This window comes from Centropristis striata, chromosome 20 (genome assembly GCF_030273125.1).
Source record: "Centropristis striata isolate RG_2023a ecotype Rhode Island chromosome 20, C.striata_1.0, whole genome shotgun sequence".
Taxonomy (NCBI): domain Eukaryota; kingdom Metazoa; phylum Chordata; class Actinopteri; order Perciformes; family Serranidae; genus Centropristis; species Centropristis striata.
The window spans coordinates 20,121,486-20,144,598 of NC_081536.1; the positions used below are offsets into that span (position 1 = coordinate 20,121,486).

The following is a 23,113-nucleotide window of genomic DNA, read 5'->3' on the forward strand; positions in this document are numbered from 1 at the left end:
CATACATGGTCACTTAGCCGAAGTAGGAAAGATCAGGAAAAACACAGCTACATACAAGCAGCATCAATCTATCTTCACACATGTGCTCATAGAGACACATACACCCACACACATGCACGGAGACAATTAAAGGCACATCAACATGAGGGGAGCGATGCTTAGAGCCACTAGTGTCAGAACTTATGTAGACTAAACACAGTTGAGTGACTACAGCTGCAGGAGAGCAGGCCCTCCCTCTATCTCACACTCACACTCACACACACACACACACACACTCACACTCACACAGACACAGACACACACACACACACACACACACACAGACACACACACACACACACACACACACACACACACACACACACACACACACACGGTCTGTCTCGGGCAGATGTTCAATGTGCTTTTGATATTAGCATCAGCAGCGCTAACAATCATTTCTCACACAAGGACACACACACAGACACAGTCACACTGACAGACACATGTACAAAGCGGCCAATGCCTCCTCTCTTGTATCCCATGTCTGTGTAAATCAAATCAGAGTCCTCCAGAGCTATAACCAGCCCCATATGAGATGGTGTCAAAATCAACTCCATTTTAGCCCGAACATGCTTTGGCCAGTGGGGTAGGCTGCTCTACAAGTGTGTGTGTATGTGTGTGCATGTTTGTGTGCACTGTACCTCTGTGCCACATGGTAGTACTCTGGATGTATACAGGTCTGGTCCAGGGGGTTAAATAAGGCTGGTATTTTGACGCCAGTCTTTCCTTTGGCCTTCTTAGCCGCTGGTTTCTCTGGTGCAGGCTGAGGTGAGGATTCAGAGCTGTTTGGCCAAGAAAGAAAGGTTTTTTAAATCTGAAGAAGAAATATCAAGAAGTCTAAACAAGCCTTTATTTACCAAGTCCCTTTATCAAATTACAAAAAACATTCTCAACTGTTATTTAGCCATTTACTTTTTATTTTATTGGCCCTGAAATCCCTGCTTACATGCCAATATAATTGAGGCTGATTAATTTAGTTTGCACAGCTCTGTTTTAAGACAGTGCCTTTCTTAAAACAGTGTAATTGTTATTCAGGATATCCCCTATATTCTGTCAACATTTTCAGAATATTTCAGTTCAATGCTTTACACTGAAACATTGTCTTGACATTTGACCTTCCCTCACAATCATTCTTATACCACCTTAAAGCAACTACTTCTCGCACCTGCTCTACAAGATATACATGGCTTATACACTGCACAATGAATAATTGTGTTGCACCTTTAAAATCAGCACTATTCTGTGAGCTCTTTTGTACATCACCATATCACTGGTTTACGCTGCTCAGAAATTCCTTTACACTACAGCTTTACATCCATATTGGGTTATTTTATTCTATTCTCAGTAATTTATCTTTCGTCTTACATATAACAACAAGCTGACGTTGAGCAAGATGTTGCTGTTGACATTTTTAACTGTATTTTTATTACCACAAACTGAGATATACGTATCAAAATTTGGGCAAATTAAACCAAAAAACTTGCTTGGCTAGACAGGCCAAAAATGATATGAGGAAACCTGTAAATGCATCCTTTTATGAGAAATACAATGAGTCAACTGTGTGTGTATCTTTTACGCACAGTTTGCATATGTGTGTGTACCTGTGCAGGGTTTGCGGGTTGATTCTAATGAAGCCGGCACACTGCTGGTAGGTCTTGGGCCCAATGCCTTTGACCAGTTGGAGTTGCTCCCTGTTGATGAAAGGACCATTCTTCTCTCTCCACTCTACAATATTCCGCGCCCTGCCAGCATTTAGCCCCGCTACATGACTAGGAGATAAAACAACAAATGAAAAGGGAAAATTTAACACATATATTTATCGAATTTCTGGAAGTTTGTTGAGTTTCAAGTGTTTATATCTGATATAACAGGGGGTGAACCAAAGTTTGGTTCACATGGCTATTTACAGCCATACAACTAATTCATCGTGTACAAATAGACTATCATCGTGGTATTGTGCATGTTATATCATGTGTATGCCTCTTCTGAAGTCAGCATGAGGTGGTCACATTCTCACCCCACATACCAGTTTATGTGCAGGAAATGGTGTACACATTTTTTGGGTATGTATTGTAAATACATGTGGCCACTGATTTATGTAATATACAAACAAACAGAGCAGATTGTGACCTAGCAAGAAGAACGCACACAAGTTTTGGCTGAGCGATGAAGAGCAGTGATTTGAAACTCAATTAGGTCTGCTCTGTTAATGCCCAGTGACTCACTCACGCTAAAACACACGGCAATGTCAACACTCCACATAATACCTCAGTCATCAACACGTCGGTGAGTGTGTGGGGGGGGGCATTCGTTCTGGCAGGAATGGAAAAAGCTCACTTGCAGAGCAGACAGGTAAACAGATGACCTGATGCCTGCCCTGCAGCCAATGCCAGTTAACTTTATACTGTTTGTATCTACTTGTGTGTGTGTGTCTGTGTCTGTGTGTGTCTGTGTCTGTGTGTCTGTGTGTCTGTGTGTCTGTGTGTGTGTGTGTGTGTGTGCGCGCGCGTGTGCGCGCGTGTGCACTTCCTGTCCTCTTAAATCATGTGTACATACTGTACATATTGAGGTTCTAGCAAATACGTGTAGGAGTGCACAGTATAGCACCAAAGATATTTGGAACTATGCATTCATATATGTTTAGAGTATGTGTGAGAGTATGTGTGTGTGTATGTGCGTGTACCTTGTCTTCCCCTCTGTGGATTCCACTCAGCCCAATAAGTGAGGCCTGTGTGTGTGTGTGTGTTTGTGACTGGATCGAGCATTCGTCTATAGAGTGTGAATGAAGCTTTGCCATGTTGTGACTGCTAAAGGAAAGTATGTCACAGGTCTAAGCCCTACTTCATCACCGTTTCACAATTTGCAAGTGTGTGTGTGGATGTGTGTGTGCAGCAGAGAGTGCACATGTATATGTGCTTCTTCATGTGTCTTCTACCTCAGCAGAGTCTCGGAGCAGATGTTGATATCCACACCGACGAAGCTTACACATTCCTGTACCACAGCATTCAGTGCTGCCTTCAGCGATGCGGCAGACACGTCATGCTAGAAACACACATTTAGCAAACACACACGCACAAATGCATGCACACAAACGCACACATACAAAGACAGACAAATAAAAGAGAAAATAACAATAAATTACTTTCATCTGTTGCACAGATGTCCATTGCACAGACAGACATATGAGATATGAGCAGGTGCTCTTTAGGAATTTTGGTTATTTAGTTTTTTTTCTTTTTGATGGAATCATTGTAAAAATAGCAAAAACATTCATGTATGAAAATTACATTTATTCAGAAAGTGAATAGTGTTGCCTTTTGCAGTCACAATGCTGTAATTCTGCGCCATATATTCATCCAAACTATCCAGTATGTTTTATTGCAGCCTATTTTAATATACTTTACATATTGATTTTCTGTTTACATAATCTCCATACTGTATTTTTATCCACTATTATATTCCATTTGTGCTCTATAATACTATTTGGTTATGTGTAGACATAATATCCCCCGAGGGGGTACGTACTATTTCATTTTCAAAAACGGAAAAACAGCAGCATACAGTGTCAGTAATGACAAACCGAGCTAAAGAGGTTTGATTGACAAGTAATACAGCAAAATGCAGTGAGAGAAACAGAGAGGAGGAGGGAGTGCAGATGGGAAAACTAAGAGAATGTTTAGTTTGGCCTGTCAGCAATCTTTCTCTCCTGCTAACACAATGTTCTCGTTAGTTTAGCTCGCTGTCAATAAAGATCCTCCAAATGAACTCTTCACACTTCTCAACCATCAGCCAATCAACCAGCAATAAGAACATATTTTCCAAAAAAAGAGTTGAATCTTTTTCCTAATAAGAGAGGACAGCCAAAATGTTCAAATAAAGAAAAGGAGAGTGAAGCAGAGCAGAGAAGAAAAACGTTAACTTAATCAAAATAAAACACCAAAATAGGATTTAAGAAATTCTATTAGGCCTAGTAGTCGTCCTCTGGCAAACAGAAGCCCTGGAAGTTCAGCTGGAGACTGATGCCTCAGCAACTGCTTGAGGATTAGCTGACAGTCTAAACTAGACTACTGTTGGGCTGTGTGTCTGTGTGCGCTAGTGTTTGTGTGTGCTGTGTGCGAACGTGGCTTAGACTAGCATGGGTTGTCCTGTAACATGATCGAGCTCTGAACAAACACTAGCTTGTAAACAGATAACAACAACGTCAGCTAGCAAACGCACCCTTCTCTGTCAGCACGAACAGGACGGCAGGACAGATGAGGACAGAGTGGGTGAGGGAGAGGGAGACGAGGAATGCATGGGTGAAGGGACACATAAGCCTTCTGGATTTCACATATCCATTTATAAATTTACAATCCTTTATTTTGAATGATATGATGGCCTAAAATGTTATTACTTCCCCAAAGACCTCAAGGCATAACATTAGTATACCATGTATTGTTTAAGACATACAGGAGACACTGCTGAGGAGGAGAAAAGACCAGATGTCTATTATTTCTACTCAATTAAATAGAGCAAAATCTAAATCTATTCCTGCATTTTCTGATGATTTATCTTTCATTTAGCATGACAGGATTGCATCAACAGGGGGAAATATACAAGCACAAAATTACTTCAATTCAAAGGAAGCTCAAAGAGTTATCGGCTTGAAACTGTTTCACTAAGGTATTCCTGAGAACCGCCAAAGCAAACAACTTATGCTGCATTCAGTAGCTGTCAATAAAACGTATAATTACGGCATGAGCACACACGGATGATTTACGTACTTGAAAATATTTTCCTTTCATTGCCAAGATGTGATGATCAGAGCACAAAGTGGAACAGCACCCTGTCAACATCTAATCTTTATTTTAAGCAATGCATTTCAGGGCAGATTTGGAATTTTTTGCAAGTGACTAAGCACTCATGGTTTCTGTTTATACAGGTGCAAAAACACGTATCATTCGTTTTTAAATGACATCATGAAACCTCTTTATTCTGCTATCCTTCTTTTTGACCTGGTTTCCTATGATAACAAACAAGTTGCAGTTAAATAATCAAAAGCATGAACAGGTATTCAATCACATGAGAACAGCAATGTCATTTACCTGTACCCTAAAAAGTGTTCAATATCAAAAAAAGACATTATGAAAAAATAATGATAGCAAAGTGTGTAAATGATTCCAATGAATCAACAATAAAAGGGAAATAATTAAAAAAATATTGAAATTAATTTAATATTATGAAATGTCATTCCATCACATTACAGTTTTAGTGAACATCATTTGTTTCATTAAAGACATTTGTTTAAAACATCAAGAACGGCTTACCCATTCAGCTTCAGTTTAGTTTTAAACACAAGACTTGTACTAAGTGCAGCAATCTAACAATACTTCTACACAATTCCTCATGACTGGATACGGTTTCCTTTTTTTAATAACATCTCAGTAATTAATTACTGAATTTAACCATTCTGAATTGTTGGATTTAATGAGCTCAGGTTATATCAGGAAAACAACAGTCGGAGGGGAAACCAGATTAGGACAGCAAGAGATGAGGTAGTGTTGAAGAAACTGCACAGCACCCCTGGTGACTCCTCTTGTGACCTGCAGTCTCAAAGCTACAGAATAGCCACAGGCCGTTTGCAGACAATAAAAATAACTTTCCAAACAATCACAAGTTCCCACTGAAAGTTTTATGACTTCCGGTGAGAAGACAAAGAAAGCTGATGAGGCAAAGATAGTCAGAGAGCAGCGAGAGGGAATCACCTGTAAGGTCACACCTGAGAAGAATGCTTTCACACGAGAAAGGTGGAGGTGTGTGAGGCAGTGTGAGTTTTTACCTGCAATAAAACCCTGATGAATGTGTTCTCACATTCTTATTGAAACCTTATAGAGGTGGGAGCAGCACGAGAAGATCTAAGGTATTGTAAGTGCTAATACAGAGGTGTATGTGCACCACAGTGCAAAACTGTAAGATGGAGAAAGTGGACTGAAACTGTAACTTAACTTTTATAATAAAAAAATAACTTTTTGATAAAAATATATATAATATTTATTTAATTCAAATTAAAAACAAAAAACACAATCATCACTAATTTAGAAACAGGGTTTATAACACATTTAATTTGTGAATGTTTTAATCCAAAACTACCAAACACAAATATTTTTGTCTAAATTACAAGTGATTCTAATGTTGACCGATACAACATTTAAACGGTTTGTTGGTTAAAAATCTAACTTATTTTACTTAATTGGTACTGTATTTATATCTGTATGTACAGTGTCGGTATAAAGTTTTTTTGTTGATTCTATAACGATTTGCAAAAAAGACAAAGTGTTCAGAATTTCTTTCTACCATCCTTTACTTTAAAAAAACAGTAATGCAAGTAATGCAACCTTAAATTGAAACTTAATGTTGAAAATGGCAAGTGTAAAATACAATTAATTGCTGAAGAAAAACAAAATGCTGCACATGTTGTCAGAGCTGATCTCAGTGAGCTGGGCATTAACTCAAGTTTCTTCATCCTTTATTTTTCATGTAAATGAAGCAGAGCTCGGCTATGGATCATAAATTCACATGGGCATATATGGTGAAAAAACTGGCCCTTCATAGTTCACTTCAAGGATACTGATAAATCAAAAACCTGACTTCACCCTCAGCCAACCACAACCAGAGGACAAGGCTAGATTTTATAATTGCTATTATACATTGGGTCTTATACATAAAGACACAAGCACATCTTGCAATGCTATGGGCAGACCTTTGCATGTTCTAATTTCATCCACTTCATAGATACGATACCAATTATATGTTGAAACCACCTTCATTCCCCCATTCCTTGGTCCCAACACCCGGACCCCCAAACCTCAAAATCATCCACAGCCAATGGACTGGATCCTTATGTGTGAAGGTCATGTTTGGATTGGCCGGAAACCAGCTGAAGCCAGCCAACCAACACGCAGGAACAAAGTGCTTCTGTCTGCACCTTGAGTACTTAAATGCTGCTGAGTTACCACATGTCAATCAGAAAAGATAAAGACAAGTGAGTGGTGGGAAACACAGAGCAGGAGAGAAAGACAGAAAACCAAAACATGCTTCTTTGTGAGTGATTTCACTGAGAAACTGAAAATGTGAACGCCTCTTTCTCTGATATAGAAACATAAATGTGTTGCAACATGAGGCATAAACACAATCTAAATCCACAAAATCTAAATATACAGAAAGAGAAAGCCAGAGGGCCAAAGAGGAAAGGGGGAGGCGGCTGCTGGGTAGAGGTGTTGACTGACAATGATGGCGTAGGTCTTCGGACTGTCAGCAGACTAAAATACCATTTATGAATGATGCCACTAAGAGCTTGGCGACTGCAACCAAGCTGGAGCCAGAATGGCTGCTTGTACCGGGAGCCTGAGGGCAGTAAATGATGGAAGGATAACTGTAAGATGATTACAAACTGTAGGATCAAATAACATTAGGCCTCCCTTCATTGCATTCAGCCTGGCACACGGGAAACTTCTTCTCCTCTCTTGCTAATTATGCTTATTTTCATTTTTGCATTCTTTTCATATGGGGGGGCACCTGCCAATGAGTCCTTACCAACGATTTAACAAGCAATCAGGTTGGTGTTAGTTGTTTTAAGACTGGTTTGAGCACACATTTGTGAAAAATCTAGCGTTGAATAATTGTGTAAGGTCATTTTCTGTATGGAACAGAAAACACAAAGTAGTTCCTATGTCAGTGATCTAAAGAATTAAACATGTTTTGCTTACAGTACATTCAAGTTTCCTAAATGAACTAAAACTTGAATACTGTTTGGTTTTACTAGAAGAAAACAAACAATGCTAGCAAGTACTTTTTAGATAAAGGAACTAAAAAAATAGCCCACATGCAGTAAAGAAGTGAGAGTGCAAGGGGGACTGATCACAAGAGGACACGGAGAGAAAGGGCGAATGTGAACCTCTTGAACCTTTATGTAGCTCCAGTGCTTTGGCTGTCGCAGCTTATATGAGAGGAAAGACTAGAAGGTGCAATTGTCCTGAGAAACACAAGAGTTTTCTTACTCTTTTTAATGTGTGACAAAGCTGTGAAACTGCACATATATCACTCCAAGATAATCAGTCGACTTTCTACTAACAAGGTGTCTGAGGTTATCTGAAGGTCATGCTTTTTGAGAACTCCCTCCTGAACACACTGCATACTATTCCTAGCATGTAAGGCTGGGCTAAGAGTCTGTGCATGTGCGTGTGCATGTGTGAATAGGTGCATAGTTAAATGGTTAAATACTAGTCATAGATCAGCAGCTGAAATTGATATGACAGCAAGGAGAGAGGTTTATGTTTTTCCAACACCTTTCACAAATGCCTAATGGCAAATTCTCAACTTCCTGCAAAACAATCATACACGCACACATACATCACCTGAGGGACTGCAAAACAGAGCATGAGAAAATTGAAACAGGAGAAGTTTCAAGACAGGCACAGGAAGCAACATTCCCCTGTAATGTAAGCTCAGATCAGCTGATTTCAGGTACTTATTCTATACACCCCAAAACACATTTTACCTCCTTTTTCCTGCTTACAATCTGCTTAATCTTATTTTACATGTTAAAATAGTTTTAGGATTTTTACCACTGGTTTAACTCCCTTGCATGAAATGCAAGTGACAACATTTGTGTTTGATGCAACCAATGAAAATAAAACTTTGCTTACTTTCAAAGTTTAAGACCAAAACCGAAACATCCTCACTAAATCCATAAACCGTATAGCTGGAGAATAATAGCTGGACATGACAGCTAGTTTTATAAATTGTTCAATAAGTAGAGAATTGGCATGAACTCGTTTAAATCCATCAAACACGCAAAGATACAAGCATGACTCATCTCACAAGCTCAATCAACACACAAACACACAGACGCATGCTGTGACAGACCAAAGGGAAACAATTAAAATAGTAGCAGCAGATAATGTTTGGCAGCTTCTTCCAGGCATCAAGTCTTTAAGCACCAGTTTTATTTTTTCCCATGCCTCAAAACACCAAGGCAGGAGGAACTATCAATCACTGTCAACTCTCCATTTCTGCCTCTCCTTCCGTCTCTCAGCTCTGTCTGCTCCTGTCTCCCCTGTAGGCACGGCCATCCACGAGTGAAAGATAGCATGCTCAAGCGCACACATACACATTTTCACAGCTGGCACACACACAACGTTGCACATGCACAATCATCTTGTGAAAGTGACATCACTCGCACTAGCTGCAGGTGAAAACCTCAAATTCAATCAACAATTATTTTTAAGACAACTTAACTGTGGCTCGCTCTGAAGAAAGCCAATTGGAAAGAAAACAATTATTTAATTATGAGATAAGAATTAATATAAACATACACAGCATAAAGATCTAAATATCTAAGTTCATTTAATGTTTTTTTCTTCTCATCATATGTTTAACTCTGACTGAATTAAACGTGATAGGCTTGTCATTCTTTTTTGTCTTTGTTGGATGCCAATTTATCACAAATATACTCCACTCCCAAAATGGCCACTTGTATATTAGTTACTCATGCTGTGTTACCTTGAATTCTTGAAGAAAATATTATTTTTCTACTTCTTCTACATTTAATCAGACTCAAAACAAATGAAAAAAAAACTTGATAAATTGAATTAAATGGGGGCTGTCTTTAACAACAGCAAACCTATGCAAAACATCAGTTTACAAACTGTCAAACAACGTGTGCACTTTAATCCAAGTCTCATTTATTCAATCATATGCACACAACTTCCAAAACACATGCATTTCTGCTAAACTCTTACTAGTTTATACACTTCTGCGTAAATTATCTTGTGCGCTACTCATCTGTGTGAGTCCAGACAAAAGGCCTGTCTGCGCAAGTGTTAGACAGTATTTACACTGTTTTCCTTGCATGTCAATGAATGAATAATTCTAAAACAAAGTTTTCTCCCATTTCTCCCATTCAAAGTAACACGAGGTGAGTCACTGATATACAAATGTCATTTAATTAATATTGATGAGATCATCAATCTCTTCTGATACATTACCACATTTGGATTTTTTGCTTCAAACAGCTGATACTGTTCAGAGTTTTTCAGACATCTGTTGCTACTGTATGTTCTACAGCGCTTACAATGCATTGTCGACAATAAATGTTCTACCCCTTGAGAGAAATATGGCATGAAAGAAAGACAAAGGAAGAGTATTATCAGGACAAGAGTGAGAGACTTCAAGCAAAAAAAAGGGAAAATAGAGTGAGAGAAGGAGGACCGTTGAAAGAGGTGAGGAGAAGAGTGACAGTTTCTTTAATATCCGGCTGGCGGGCAATGTTTTCTTACACAGCAGTGTGTGTCTGTGTGTGTATTTTCCAGTAGCAGTTAGTTTCACAGCCATGGGGATTACCCAGCTGTCAACAGACCATAACAACATAAAGAGCTGATTGACAGATGGAGGAGCTGTCCAAAGGCCACACCCACTAAGTGTAATTATCAAGGACGTTCCTTAAATGTTTGTCCATGTTAGTGTTCTTAACTATAAATACAATTTATCGCAAATTTATCAGGAGCCGTTTAAAATGTACTATACTGTAGGCAACCACAAATATGAAAAAAAAAAATACTAATAACACTGCCATTCAAACAGACGTATCGGGCAGAGTCAGTATCCAGAAAAACCTGTCTGCCAGAGGTGCTGTAGTGAAAACAGTGTTCCCACACCAATAGTTATGTCCAATCTGATTTTAATGGGCCTCACTTTTTTAGCCCTCAGCTCATTTCCTCCTTTCTCTCAGAGCTGTCACTCACTGGGTCAGCAGAGGGAGAGAGAAAGAGAGAGCATGCTGTGCCAGCTGTCTAGAGTTACATCTGCCCTCATGCTTTTTGGGTCTAATGGCAATAAACTTTGAGAAAGCTCAAAACGCCGTGAATTACACAAAAGATCTTGCTCGGAAACACACATATGCATGAGTGCACTTTTCTCACACTCGTTCTCCCACGTGTGCAGCCACACATATACTAATACAAATCAAGCACATACACACACTTAACCCTTGGACTGGATGAGGAGGATAGTGTGTGCATGTGTGTGTGAGGGTTTGTGTGTACTGCCACGCAGGTCAAAGTGATGTCCCATCTCATATCTGTCAGCACCCGGAGTTTATTTACCCGGTTATATTATCATTTGTTGACCTAGTCACATGATCTGAGAGCGGGAGGTGCAGAACCCCGGGCACCCCAGAGAGCCCAGTCTGGACGTGATGAGAGACACGGGCCTGTGACCTAACACGAGCAGCCACACAAGCACAAGCACTTGCACAATATGACCTCCTCCTTTCTCTTTCAAATTTCCATTTTACCCTATTACCCTAAAATTCCTTGATCATTCCTTTTCCTTTGATTTTGTCGCCCTGTGCTGCATGCTACTGTCTTTTAAACGTCCTACGTTTAGTTGCTGTATAAATAATCTGAAAGTATCAAAACGATCAATCCACAGAGAAATTCACATGTGGATAACCCGGAAGCACTGACCAATCAGAGCAGACAGGGATTTTATTTTGGAAGTGGGCTTAAAGAAACAGGAGCTAGAATGGAGCGTGCCAGAGGAGTGAGAGTGACTACAGGTATATTTAGACATGTGTTTTTTTGAACATTAAAGTATGTAAACATGTTAGTAAGTAGTAAGTATGAACCTAAAACATTGCAAAATAAGTCCTCTTAAATGAAAAATACAATTTGAAAATAAAAAAATACAAAATCACCAGTATTCTGTGACTGCTGCATTACACAGAAATGTTTTTGCTTCATGCTAATTTGACCTTATTGTACTTGCTTTCATCTTCTGTAATCCTTTTAGTTTTGTTCCCATTTCCATCCCCTCATACCCAAACCTAAACCTACCTACCATATATGGAGAATGAAACTGCATTAATAGTTGGCGTAAATAGTAAGCAGGCTGACCTAATGCTTGTCTTCCCTTTCTCACACTATTACACACAGTTGTAATGAACAAAATCAACATTGAGCTAACTGTTGTTTCATCTGCGCACAGACACTTGAACGCATATGGACAAGGAGCAGCAGGCACTCACGAAAAAACAAATGTCCAAACATACGTCATGCCTGATCTCTGTTAATTGAATTAGCTGTCACCCTCAGCATCATGTGTTGACACAGGCCTGAGCCAAGTTTATCTACTTCCCTGCTTGCCTCTCTTCTCTCAACCCTTTTCAAGTTTTACTCATTTTTTCTGTCAAACTCTCTTTTAAGACAGTTTTGTGATCGCTCAGTCCAAATTTCTGTTTGCTCCGTTTTGCCTGAAATATAGAAACGATGCCTAAACTGTGCAAGAAGTCTGAATGAAAACAGTAGACCAGAGCAAACTAGACATAATGCTTTGATTAAAATACAACACATCTTAAATAAAGGAGATAAAGTGTGAGTTTTGTTAAAATACAAGACCCATCTTTGCACATTTGTTGTTCGACTGCTGTTAAGCAACTTCAGCAAACGGCACTATAAGAATATGCACATGTGTAGAATCATGATTTATTATTAATGTGCTTTTAGACAAACATACACACACTACTCTACCTTTTGCTTTAACTCAAACCAGATGTTTCACTACCCAGGGACAATCAGCTGTCACTCACAAGGAGCATCTCAACAGAATAAAAATGAAAACACACTAACCTGGTACGTTCCGATGCCAATGTGTTTAGGATCAATCTTCACGAGCTCAGCCAGGGGATCTTGGACACGTCTTCCAATGGACACTGCACGCGCACACACATGCACACATGCACACACGCACACACGCACACACACGGGAAACAAACATGATTCTGTGTCTCATGAGAGTCCATGGTTTGTGTTTTTCATGAACTTGCATTCTGAATCAGTTATTGAATATGCAAATCCATATTATTTATAATTACTGAATATGCAAATTGTCTGCATATTACAGTGCTGGCCTGAGGGCAGGCCAAACCTAATTGTCATTCCTCCAACCCCCTTAATAATAATTAAAGCTGGATTTCAAATGGAGTCTTTGCACCTGTCATTTAGCTTCCTGATAGATGCTGAAGCCATGAACCCTTAAAACCTCTAATTTAACCAGAGACTGGAGCAGGCTCTCACACACAGCCAAACGCAGCACACAAATAAACACACACGGTCCGCAACGACCGAAGAAGGGTTTGCTTTTTTAACGATGGGGTCTGTAAGGCCTCAGCTCGCTGCTGCACATGAGGCCAAATGTCTTTTCCATGAATATGCTGGCAGGGCAAAGTGACAAGGAGAAAAATTACAAACAACTTGACCTAAATACACACCATAATACATGACATCACCCCCTACACACAGGCACAGAGAGAGAATGACAATAATACAACCAAGTAACTATAAGTTTCCTGTAAAAGACAAAAGACATTTCAACTGGGTGTTTTTTTTTGTCATGGTGTTCCAATTTTACATTTAAGAAAACAATAAATGCACTTCAAAAACCCATAAATAGTTCTCTATCTCCTTAATAGGTTGAGTTCTATCAAGGGGTAGAGACTGACCAAATATTATACACATCAATTTTAGGAAAAACACAGTATGATGAATTAAAATAACAGTTCTGTGTCCTTTCTGTGCTGCTGCTAGTCAATGTTTTGTTTGTATGCAATATGTATATGTTTGAATTTCAGTGGTCAGCAGTGTAGTGTGCAGCATGAGGCACGTCAGACTTAGATCTTTGAGGCGGAACAAAGAGACAAAGAGAGAGAGAGGGATGAGATGTAAAAGAGGTAGTATGTCTGGAATCAATGGCTCTCCTCTCCTCTCTCTCCTCTGGCTGCGGTATGAGGCTAGTGCCTGCGATAATATTTAGACAGGGATGGAGTTTCAACCCTGGCCTTGCTCAGTGCACCACCAAAACTCTGCAATATTCTTTCCATCTATTCTGTCTCTGACCCTCTCCCACTCTCTCCCTGAGACTAACTGATTTGTAAATGGAGTCCAGCATAACTCTCCAGCACTTATTGAAAATGATGAGCCAAATACAGTACTTCAAAAAAATTGGGAAGCAATGAAGGTAGAAAAGAGAGAGGAGGGCCCAGATTAGACACAGACACATCGCTCATGAGGTCAGGAAGAATGTGAAATGCAGCAGGGAGACAGTTATGGTGTGGGTGCACTGTTTTTGCTGCAGAGCATGAGGTCAGATTAAAATAGTATTTGTCCAGCTTTTGAGGAGATGAAGACTGCTTGTCATATTGCAGCAAGTAAAGAAACAATGACAGTGGTCCAGGATAACTCATATGTACTTTCAACTAATTTTTTCTAACTTTCTCTGACTAATCTCTTACTCTGCCTCTACAGAGGAGAGGAGAAGAGAAAAAAGTAGAACACAACAACAGTCTTCTTAGGGCATAGTTGAAATGTTGTCTATTACCACTAGGTGTCCCTAGATCTCCCAAAAGACGGATGATGGTGATAACTCAAAATTCCATATATACTATGTTACATGGCCACTCATATAGACAAAGAGAAAACACACTTACCCCCCAAAAGTAAAGCAGGCAAACACAAACAATCTGCCGCCACGTCCGAATCTATAGCCATAGTGTTCTGGCTCAGCACCCCCCTTTTTATCCCCATCCAAAGTTAAACGTTGTAGATTTCTCATGGCTTTCATTAGGGGTATAAATATGGCTCTCCATAGCTCTCGCTGCTGCTGACCACAGGAAACTAGTGAGGAATAATCCAGCCTCACTTGATTTATGGCTTTTATAGAGGAAGTCTGCTGGAAACATTTGTTCTCCAAAACTCTGTGCAATTTTTTTTTATTCTGCTGTGATTTCGATGATGTAGTAGGTGAAGTGAGTGAGGGAGAGGTGTGCAAGTGGGGGAGAGAGGCAAAGGACGGACATAGCAGAGCTTAACAGCATGCCAGATTTTCACTGATAATGTGATAATACTACATGTTCTTTTGTATGTTTTCTGACTGCTCATATCATACACTAAATTGGGATTTGTTAGTGTGAAAATTAGTTTTTTAATGCATTTTTCTAACCAGTATTATCATCCCTTTGTGTTACTTAATCCAAACATTCAATAGTAGGGTGGCTGCTTGGCTACCGTACCTGCACTCCTCAGGTTGGGGTCCATGTCTGGCATCTCTTTGACCGCCTCAGGACTCACACTGTAGATAGACGCTCCTGCCTCATTGGCTATACTGAGGTAAGAAAAGAAAGGGGAAAAAATCAGAGTGGGAGAAATAAAAAAACGAAGCAAAAAGGCCGATGGTAGAAGAGGGAAAAATAAAGTATAGGAGCAGGGAATAAGAGGCAGGTTGACCAGTGGTCGAGAAGAGAGGAGTGCAAAGAGACCCAATTAGAGGGTAGAGCGGGGTGGGGGTTGGGGGGCATAGTGAGGAGTTATTACTGCTTGAAAGACATAATGGCACGGCTATTAAGGAAAATCGCCACTGCTTTGCACCTTAAATAATACATCTGACAACTTCTCACACTGGTTCTTTATTTGACTCCGTTTGACCTTTTGCAATCAAAGCTTGACCATTATTACTGACATTACGGCCAAAAAAACATCATCACTAGTAGTCCTGCCTTAACATTAGCAGCATGATCAAAACTGTTCAAATGCACTTCCTTTAGAAATTCAACTGACAGCAGCTGTAAAGAACCACATGCATCCCAACTGAATGAATGAGCCACTGGCATATTATGTAACTATGAATAACTATGAACTAAAGATATTCATAATAGGTCAACTAATGATCTCCAATAAGTGGGAGTGATAATTTGACCCACTTAGAAGTATGGCACTCTCTTTCGGTAAGTATACATTCGCAATCGTGTATCTTTCTATTAATATTACTTTCAGTGTGACCACCATTTCCCATTGAAACAGCCGACACTTTAATACCAGACAGTATGAAGTGTTTGGCATCGAGTCAGCAGACCTCTGCAGTGCAGGCGCAATGTATGTGACACTACTGCCATCTAGAGATCATTGGGTGTACTGCCATTTCTGTCAGTATACATCTACTTGATTTCCTCGAGTTTAGATGTAATATTCTTGCTTAGACATCAAGCAGAAATTGTGTTTTCAGTTATTCATGTGTAACACTGAAGACGAATAGACTAATATCAATACAAACTGAATTTTTGTATTTTGACTCCCAAATTCCAGTTTCAATTCTGAATGACAAAGCTATCAGTGAAAAGAACCAAGTAAGGTATTCAAACATAAATCATTGAGGAAAATCAATAAACAGGCCATGCACTTGAACAAATATTTTTTTAAGAGCAGTATGTGAAAATGTAAAGATTCAAGAACATGATTCATCCTACTTCCATCCGAAATAGTTTAAGCGACAGAGTCACATTGAAGTGTAATATTTAGGTGAAAACAGACATTTCTGTTCAAGGTACAATAACAACTACAACAATTCATTTCAGTCATTGGTGCAATATAATTAATCCTTTCAGATATTATTTTAGAACAATATTTAAATTAATACTAAGAACTACTGATATTCTTGTGAAAAGAATCAATAGATTAAATTACTTATTTAAAAAGAAACTTGAATTTTTTCCCGGGATGTAAACTTCAATTACTGCAGATGATTTTAAGACAACTTGACAGCCATTTCAAATAGCTACCCAATAAATCAACTTGCAAAGATTATTTCAGCTGAAATCTGCAATCTGAAGCTGTTTACCTGCCAATTTCTGTATTGTGGACATTTTTAATTCCTAGATCTTGACAATGAAAACAAGCCTCTCCAAAAGGACAATATTGGGTTTACATTGCAACAAATTATACAATTTCCCATGTTAATGTATTCAGTCTAAAGTAGGCCGCTTATCATCCATCACCACACAGACAGAATGGTGGTACAACAAAGCCACTGATACCCGTCTTAATGCTACTGACATACAACTGAAGCTGTCATGTTGTTTAGTCCTTCTGTTCTCTCGGCTGGATGGAGAGAGGGGAGATGATTGGAGAAAGAAAGGGGGGCTTTTTCCTCAGGGCTGACCAATATAACGAAGGGGTCAGCACCTCCCCAATGTCCACAACTCAGAATGAGGCCTTCTGTAGTACACACACACACACACACTATCCCAGAGGCCTGGACCTTGCCACAACAACCTTGCCAATTATAAGTATCTTGTTAATGAGAAGTGGCAGAGGCCTTCTGATGGGGATCACATTTAAATGAACTTGTCCTCTCTCCCTCTTTTCCCCCTCTCTCTCCCATCCTCTCTATTCATCCCTTCCTCCGCCTCACTGTTCTTTTTGTCAGCTCCTTGTCCATCGCGCTGACAGCTGACATATCGCCATGGTGACACCGCTAACGAGCACTGGCACATGACCTTCAAGGAGGTCAGCACAGAGCTGGTCATTAACCTGACACACTTTGTCTCACGCACACACACAAAGATACACAACAGATCATTTATGCTGAGTAAGACACAAAAGATAATAGGGACTATAATTCAAAAATATATCTACGCTACATAAATATCACACAGCTTTGTCTCTTTAAACTGAGTATGAAGTTGGATAAGGATGTCACATGGAAAGAAAACAAAATGTGCCACTAACCTCCCCCTGTGTCTTCATTCAGAGACAGTAGGACAATGGAAGTCAAATGAAAGAGAGCTGGTCTTGTTTGAGAAAGAGACAGAAAAAAGAGACCAGCAGAAATGGGGCCAACAAAAGTAAAAGAAGGTGAAAGAACACAGAAAAATAGAAAAAGAGAATAGGGACAGAAAAGATAGAGAGGCTACCAGCCCCTAATATCATGTCCAACTTAATTAAGGCTGCCGCCGGGGCAGCTGGGTAACGGCACTGTCATAGATACAGCTCTGAGCCCTCATCGACATAGCGTCCACAGTGAGGGCATCATCCTGGCAGCCAACAGAAGGTTGTCTGCTCCCCAGCTCTCTGGCCTAAGTGGATGGATGGTCGAAGCGTGGACACACATACACACACACACACACATACAGATATACACTCAGAGATCCAAAGTCAAAGATCGCCTCTTGGTGTAAAGCGATGACTTGGTGGGCCTGTAGGGTTATCATTTATTCACACTCTCTTTTTTTGCTTTCTCAATTGTACACACACACAAACACAGTGCTGCCTTTAGCCCTGTCCCATCCTGGGGCAAAGTCACCAACTGGCTCCCCTATCCGTTCCCCAACTGGACGTCTCTGAGACACACCCTTGGGCCTGACACACAATCACTCTCACTCTCTCACACACACACACACACACACACACACACACACACACACACACACACACACGCACACACACACACACATCATGACTGGCCCCCTGCTGCCCCTCAAGAAACCTAACATTGGAAGAGATGGATACACGCTTTGATACCTCATTAGAGGCTTCTGGCTCACATGGCCCTAATCTAAATTAAAAACAGCTCATCAGATCAGAAAAGAAGAGGGGCAATAATATCATTAACTAATTTGATACACAGGACAAAAAGTTGGAGGGGTGGGGGGGGATATCACTGTAGTTCAAAAAAATGTGTTAATATGTAGCCCAAAAAGATACTTGAAAGGGTTAACATCATAAGTCTGTTATTAGACTCTGAAGACTGCCTGCAATTAAGATGCTTTAAAAAATCTGGTACATCCAGGTGCAATTTATTAAAAACATGCTGTTGTTCCATGATTTGTAAAATATCTAACACAGATGATGGAAAAACAACAGAGCTTAAAAATCCTTCTGCTGTTCACCAGTGTGCAACGTTTTGCCTTCCCATGAGTTATGTTAACAACAAATGCATTGTTGACAGTAAATCTACAGTTTTTAGGCTATACTATATGTGAGTATTATACATCACCTCATGGCAGGACATATTCAGAGGCATTATATGCAGAATATGAAGCTTTTTGAAGGTGAGGAAGCTCAAGCTGTTGTTGTAAAGTACCCTTCTGCCATCTAGTGGCTCCTGTTTTTGTTTTGTGTTATCAGTTTGTTTCTAACTGACTGGTAAACTATTATACCAGTCTCATGAATTGCTTAATTTGGCCATATGGCCTTATGTGGTAAAGTAAAGAAAAAGAAAAAAGGGCTAACATAACAATATAACACACTTTATGCCATGTAGCCTATCTTTAGAAAATAATTTGATAAGACAGTCGTCAGGGCCTAAAACCAATGATCTGTTGAGCTTTACAAATCAAGACTTCATTGTCTGACAATTGCATAGCCATCAATACTGAAAGAAATGTTGAAAACAATGTCGCTTGTCTGTTTAATGTTTAAAATAATGGTTGAATCAAAAATTTAACCTAAAGTCAAATCAAATCGAAATGTGGATTCTGAGAATTTAACACTGCTAGTCTATACTATAGAACATTAAGTAACCCTATTTATCTGCCAACACCTCTGGTATGGAAAAAGGCTCAGGAACCAGTGTGAGAACTCCAACTGTACCACACCTAATGCAAGGTCACTTATGAGCGATTTACGTGAGTAACCAAATCAAATCAGCTGAACATATTACCTATAAGTAAGCTGCAGTACCATGAAGGCATCAAGTGTCTGAGTGGGTATCTACATAATGCAATTTACCAATTTGGTGTACAAAATTCTAGATGACTTTCAATGACAGAACTGAGGTAGCAAACACACACACACCTTTATATCATCACACTATAATGGTCCAATCTGTCACTTTCTTTGTCCACAAGTTACACTTGGAGTGGCCTCATTTTACTGCCTTAGAAGGAGCTGTGATGTCACATATTACCAGCCCAAAATATATTTATACAAAAACACGCACACACACATAAGTTTCTCTGTCCCGGCTGCTCAAACAGCTTGAGTCCATTGTTCAGTCAGCTGCAAAGCTTGACCTCAGGGGGGACAAATTGAGGGACTCACCATCTCTCTCTCACTCAGACACACACACACACACACGTCGGGTCTGAAGACGATGACATTTTTCACAGAGAAAAGCGTCCAAATGGCAGGTGTCAGGGGCCGTCAGTCTCTAGCGAGGCGCTAGAAGGCAGGCAGGCACACGCACACACACATAAACTCCAACTGCCAGTGTGAGGCACGTCTGAAAAGAGCAAAGCCTCACAGACACTCATGTCAATCTGGTAGCGGGAAAGGCCTAGACTCGTGTCACGCAAAAATGCATACACACCAGCATGCACACACACACACACGCATACACCCCAAATCACGTATACACACACAAATCATGTCACACAGGCTCATCACACATGTTTGTCACATGCAGGACGATCACAGGGAACACTGCAACCCTAGGGGAGGATGGCACGGAGGGCGGGTGGAAGGAGGAGAAGAAGATGGGACAGAGGCTGACCACCAGTGAGGCATGGTGGGAGGAGAGAGGGGGGCTGTGGGTGATATGGACGAGCCTGGCAGATATTCACTGTCCACCACCTGCGAATGACAAAGGTCCTCAGCCCAATGCCTTTTCCCTACCAATGACGAGCTACACACACCAGCTCAAATATACAGTTTACAGGGAACATTGCTTTGCTTTGGTTCCATCTCCTGTTAAAAAAAAAAAGGTGTAAAGCAACAAATTCTAAAGAAACAGGGCGTAGATAGGTGCTTTATAGATTGCATTGTCCACAAATTGCAAAGTTGTGCTTTTGGGTTATATAAATAACTGACTAGACTAGGCAGAATGACTAGGAGTCCCCTAGGACTCTAGCTTCTACCTCTACCAAAATAATGTGGTTCCTCTGTGATGAAGACTAAGGACAGCTCTGATTGTGCCCATTCTTTCACGTCCAATTGTAACTTTTTAACCTGAGAGATCCTTTTCATGTACCCATGAGTTCATTTTCCTCCTCTGAAATTAAGATACACCCCACAGCCAGGCTGAGGCCTTCCCATGCCTCTAAATCCATCCGCCCCCTCACTCCTCCTTCTATAAAACCATCAAGCCTTCGATTGAGGCCTTGGTGCCTGGATCTCACTCAGTCATCACTGGTCCTGCCACTGCATGTTCATCACTCACTCAGCCTGGCCCTGGGAGCATGCCTGGACACAGGACATGACAGGGGATACACACACACACAGTCATGAATACAGTCTCCACCACTGTCCTCCAGGTCCATCAGCTAGCCAGTAATAATGATCTCATCCCACCAGGAGTGAGCTGGAGGGCGAGACGGTCAAGGTCTTGTCCTCCAGATCATTAAGCATGTCTGTGTGTCAGTGCAGGAGTACACTGTTGGCTATTTGAGTATGTTTCCTGCTGGAACGGTTTGTATTGCTCTCAAACTCTCAGTAAGAACCAGTCAAGGAGAGAACGATGACTACTACCAGAAAGAGAGATGGCCTACTGTTCCCATCAGCTACAACATCATGCAAAGACATAGGTAAGTGTAGAGAACAAGCCCAAATAATCTGAAATCACAGTATGTGAAACACACAATGGCAACAGCAGTTTCTTTATAACACAGCAAGTAAAACAGACTGTACATGAAATGATATAATTTGTATTGAAATTCATTAACTAATTTATTCAAGGCAAACAACGACGCTGTCTTCAAGACCCTCAAGGATGTGTTTGTTTGTTTATGAAAAAGAGTAACAGGGTCGGTCATCTCCCTGCCTTCAGGAGTCACAGAGTAAGTGGTCAAGACATTGGATGTCGTTTTTGTTTGCCCTTAGCCATATTAGGTGTGTGTGTGTGTGTGTGTGTGTGTGTGTGTGTGTGTCTCTGTCTCTGTCTGTCTGTATGCATGAATTATCACCATAGCCCAAAGATCTCCCTAACCTTACCCCACATATTCTTGCTCTCTGATATCATTAACATCTTATTGTTAGCCAAAAACTGTCAGTTTGTCATTCTTCATGCATACACATATACTCAAATTTTCAAATGGATTAAAGTTGCAAAAGCAAAACTTTAGTTGAAAAAGCCACTGCATGCCTCAGACAAGATGTCTTTTATTCTCATCTGTATAAGAACCAGCTTCGACCATCAGCTGTTAGAGTTGTGTCTGTGGCAGGTTTCTCAAAAACTGTTAAAAAATATTAATGTTGCTTAGTAGGAGCTATTTTAATCATTCATGTTGCAGCTAGTGGAGGAAAAGGGTTTTCTCCTTCACTTTAACAGATGGATATGCAAACACTTAACAAGAGCAGGTTTGCTTAGTAAAGTACAATAGTTGAAAAGAGCTGTCAACAGCTTACAACACACTTTAACTGTAAATGTTTTTTACCCGACCCATTTCAGGGAGATTTACTGAAGATTAGTGAAGATGGCAGTAAAAAATGGAACTGATGAGAGGTTAATCTCTGTAAGATCTTCCCCAATGTACAGGAGTTACAACTTGAGCGTCTCAAAGGACTCTGAGGACTCAGTGGTATGTGCGTGTTAGGGTGTGTCTGTGAGTATGTTCCATCCCGACTGATTGCCTACTCTAACAGAGATTCAGAAACACCAGCTGATGAGGGTGACAGAGACTGCTGCGAGTCACCAAGCAAAACACTGCAAACACACACACAGAAAAATACACACACAAGGACATCTGGCTGGCTGGTCTTAAACACTTGAGCATTGACAAAGTATGCATGTTCTAGCAGTCAGTGCTAAAGCACAATGACAGACAAGGTCACGCTGCACTGGCCTGTAAACGAGCCAGAAAGAAGCACACACACAACAGTGGGCAATGTGCTAACCATCAGCATGCTGCACTGACAATAACCAGGTAGACAACCAGGCACATATTTGCACATACTTAACCCTATATGTATAGTAATGCAAGTATGTATGAGTTAAGCCACCCACAGCCAAGAAAATGATTTACACAGGTCAGGAATGTAGTGAAATGAGTTTTCTAAACTACTGTCAGAGACTGACATCCAGCAGGAGGTCTTTGAATTATTGTGACACAGCTGTATGGCAAATAACCTGATGTGCATTCAGTGGGGGCCATCACAAGCAGACAAATCTTGTCAGCTAAATAATACCTCATGCTGTATAATGTCCTGCAGGAGGCTGGTCAGTCAGAGGCATTGTTCAAGATTATGTGAGATTACTTTGTTGCATGAAG

General features: G+C 40.3%; 1 protein-coding gene across 1 annotated transcript in view; it reads right to left on the reverse strand.

Annotated features, from left to right (window-relative positions):
• srbd1 (S1 RNA binding domain 1) overlaps nt 1–23,113 on the reverse strand; it is a 51,565-nt gene that overhangs the window by 6,993 nt on the left and 21,459 nt on the right. Inside the window, exons 15-19 of the mRNA XM_059359531.1 lie at nt 15,146–15,237; nt 12,708–12,790; nt 2,978–3,084; nt 1,644–1,811; nt 684–824 (exon numbers count right to left, since the gene is read on the reverse strand). Of these exons, the coding sequence (XP_059215514.1) occupies nt 684–824; nt 1,644–1,811; nt 2,978–3,084; nt 12,708–12,790; nt 15,146–15,237 (591 nt within the window). The remainder of the gene's footprint in view (nt 1–683; nt 825–1,643; nt 1,812–2,977; nt 3,085–12,707; nt 12,791–15,145; nt 15,238–23,113) is intronic.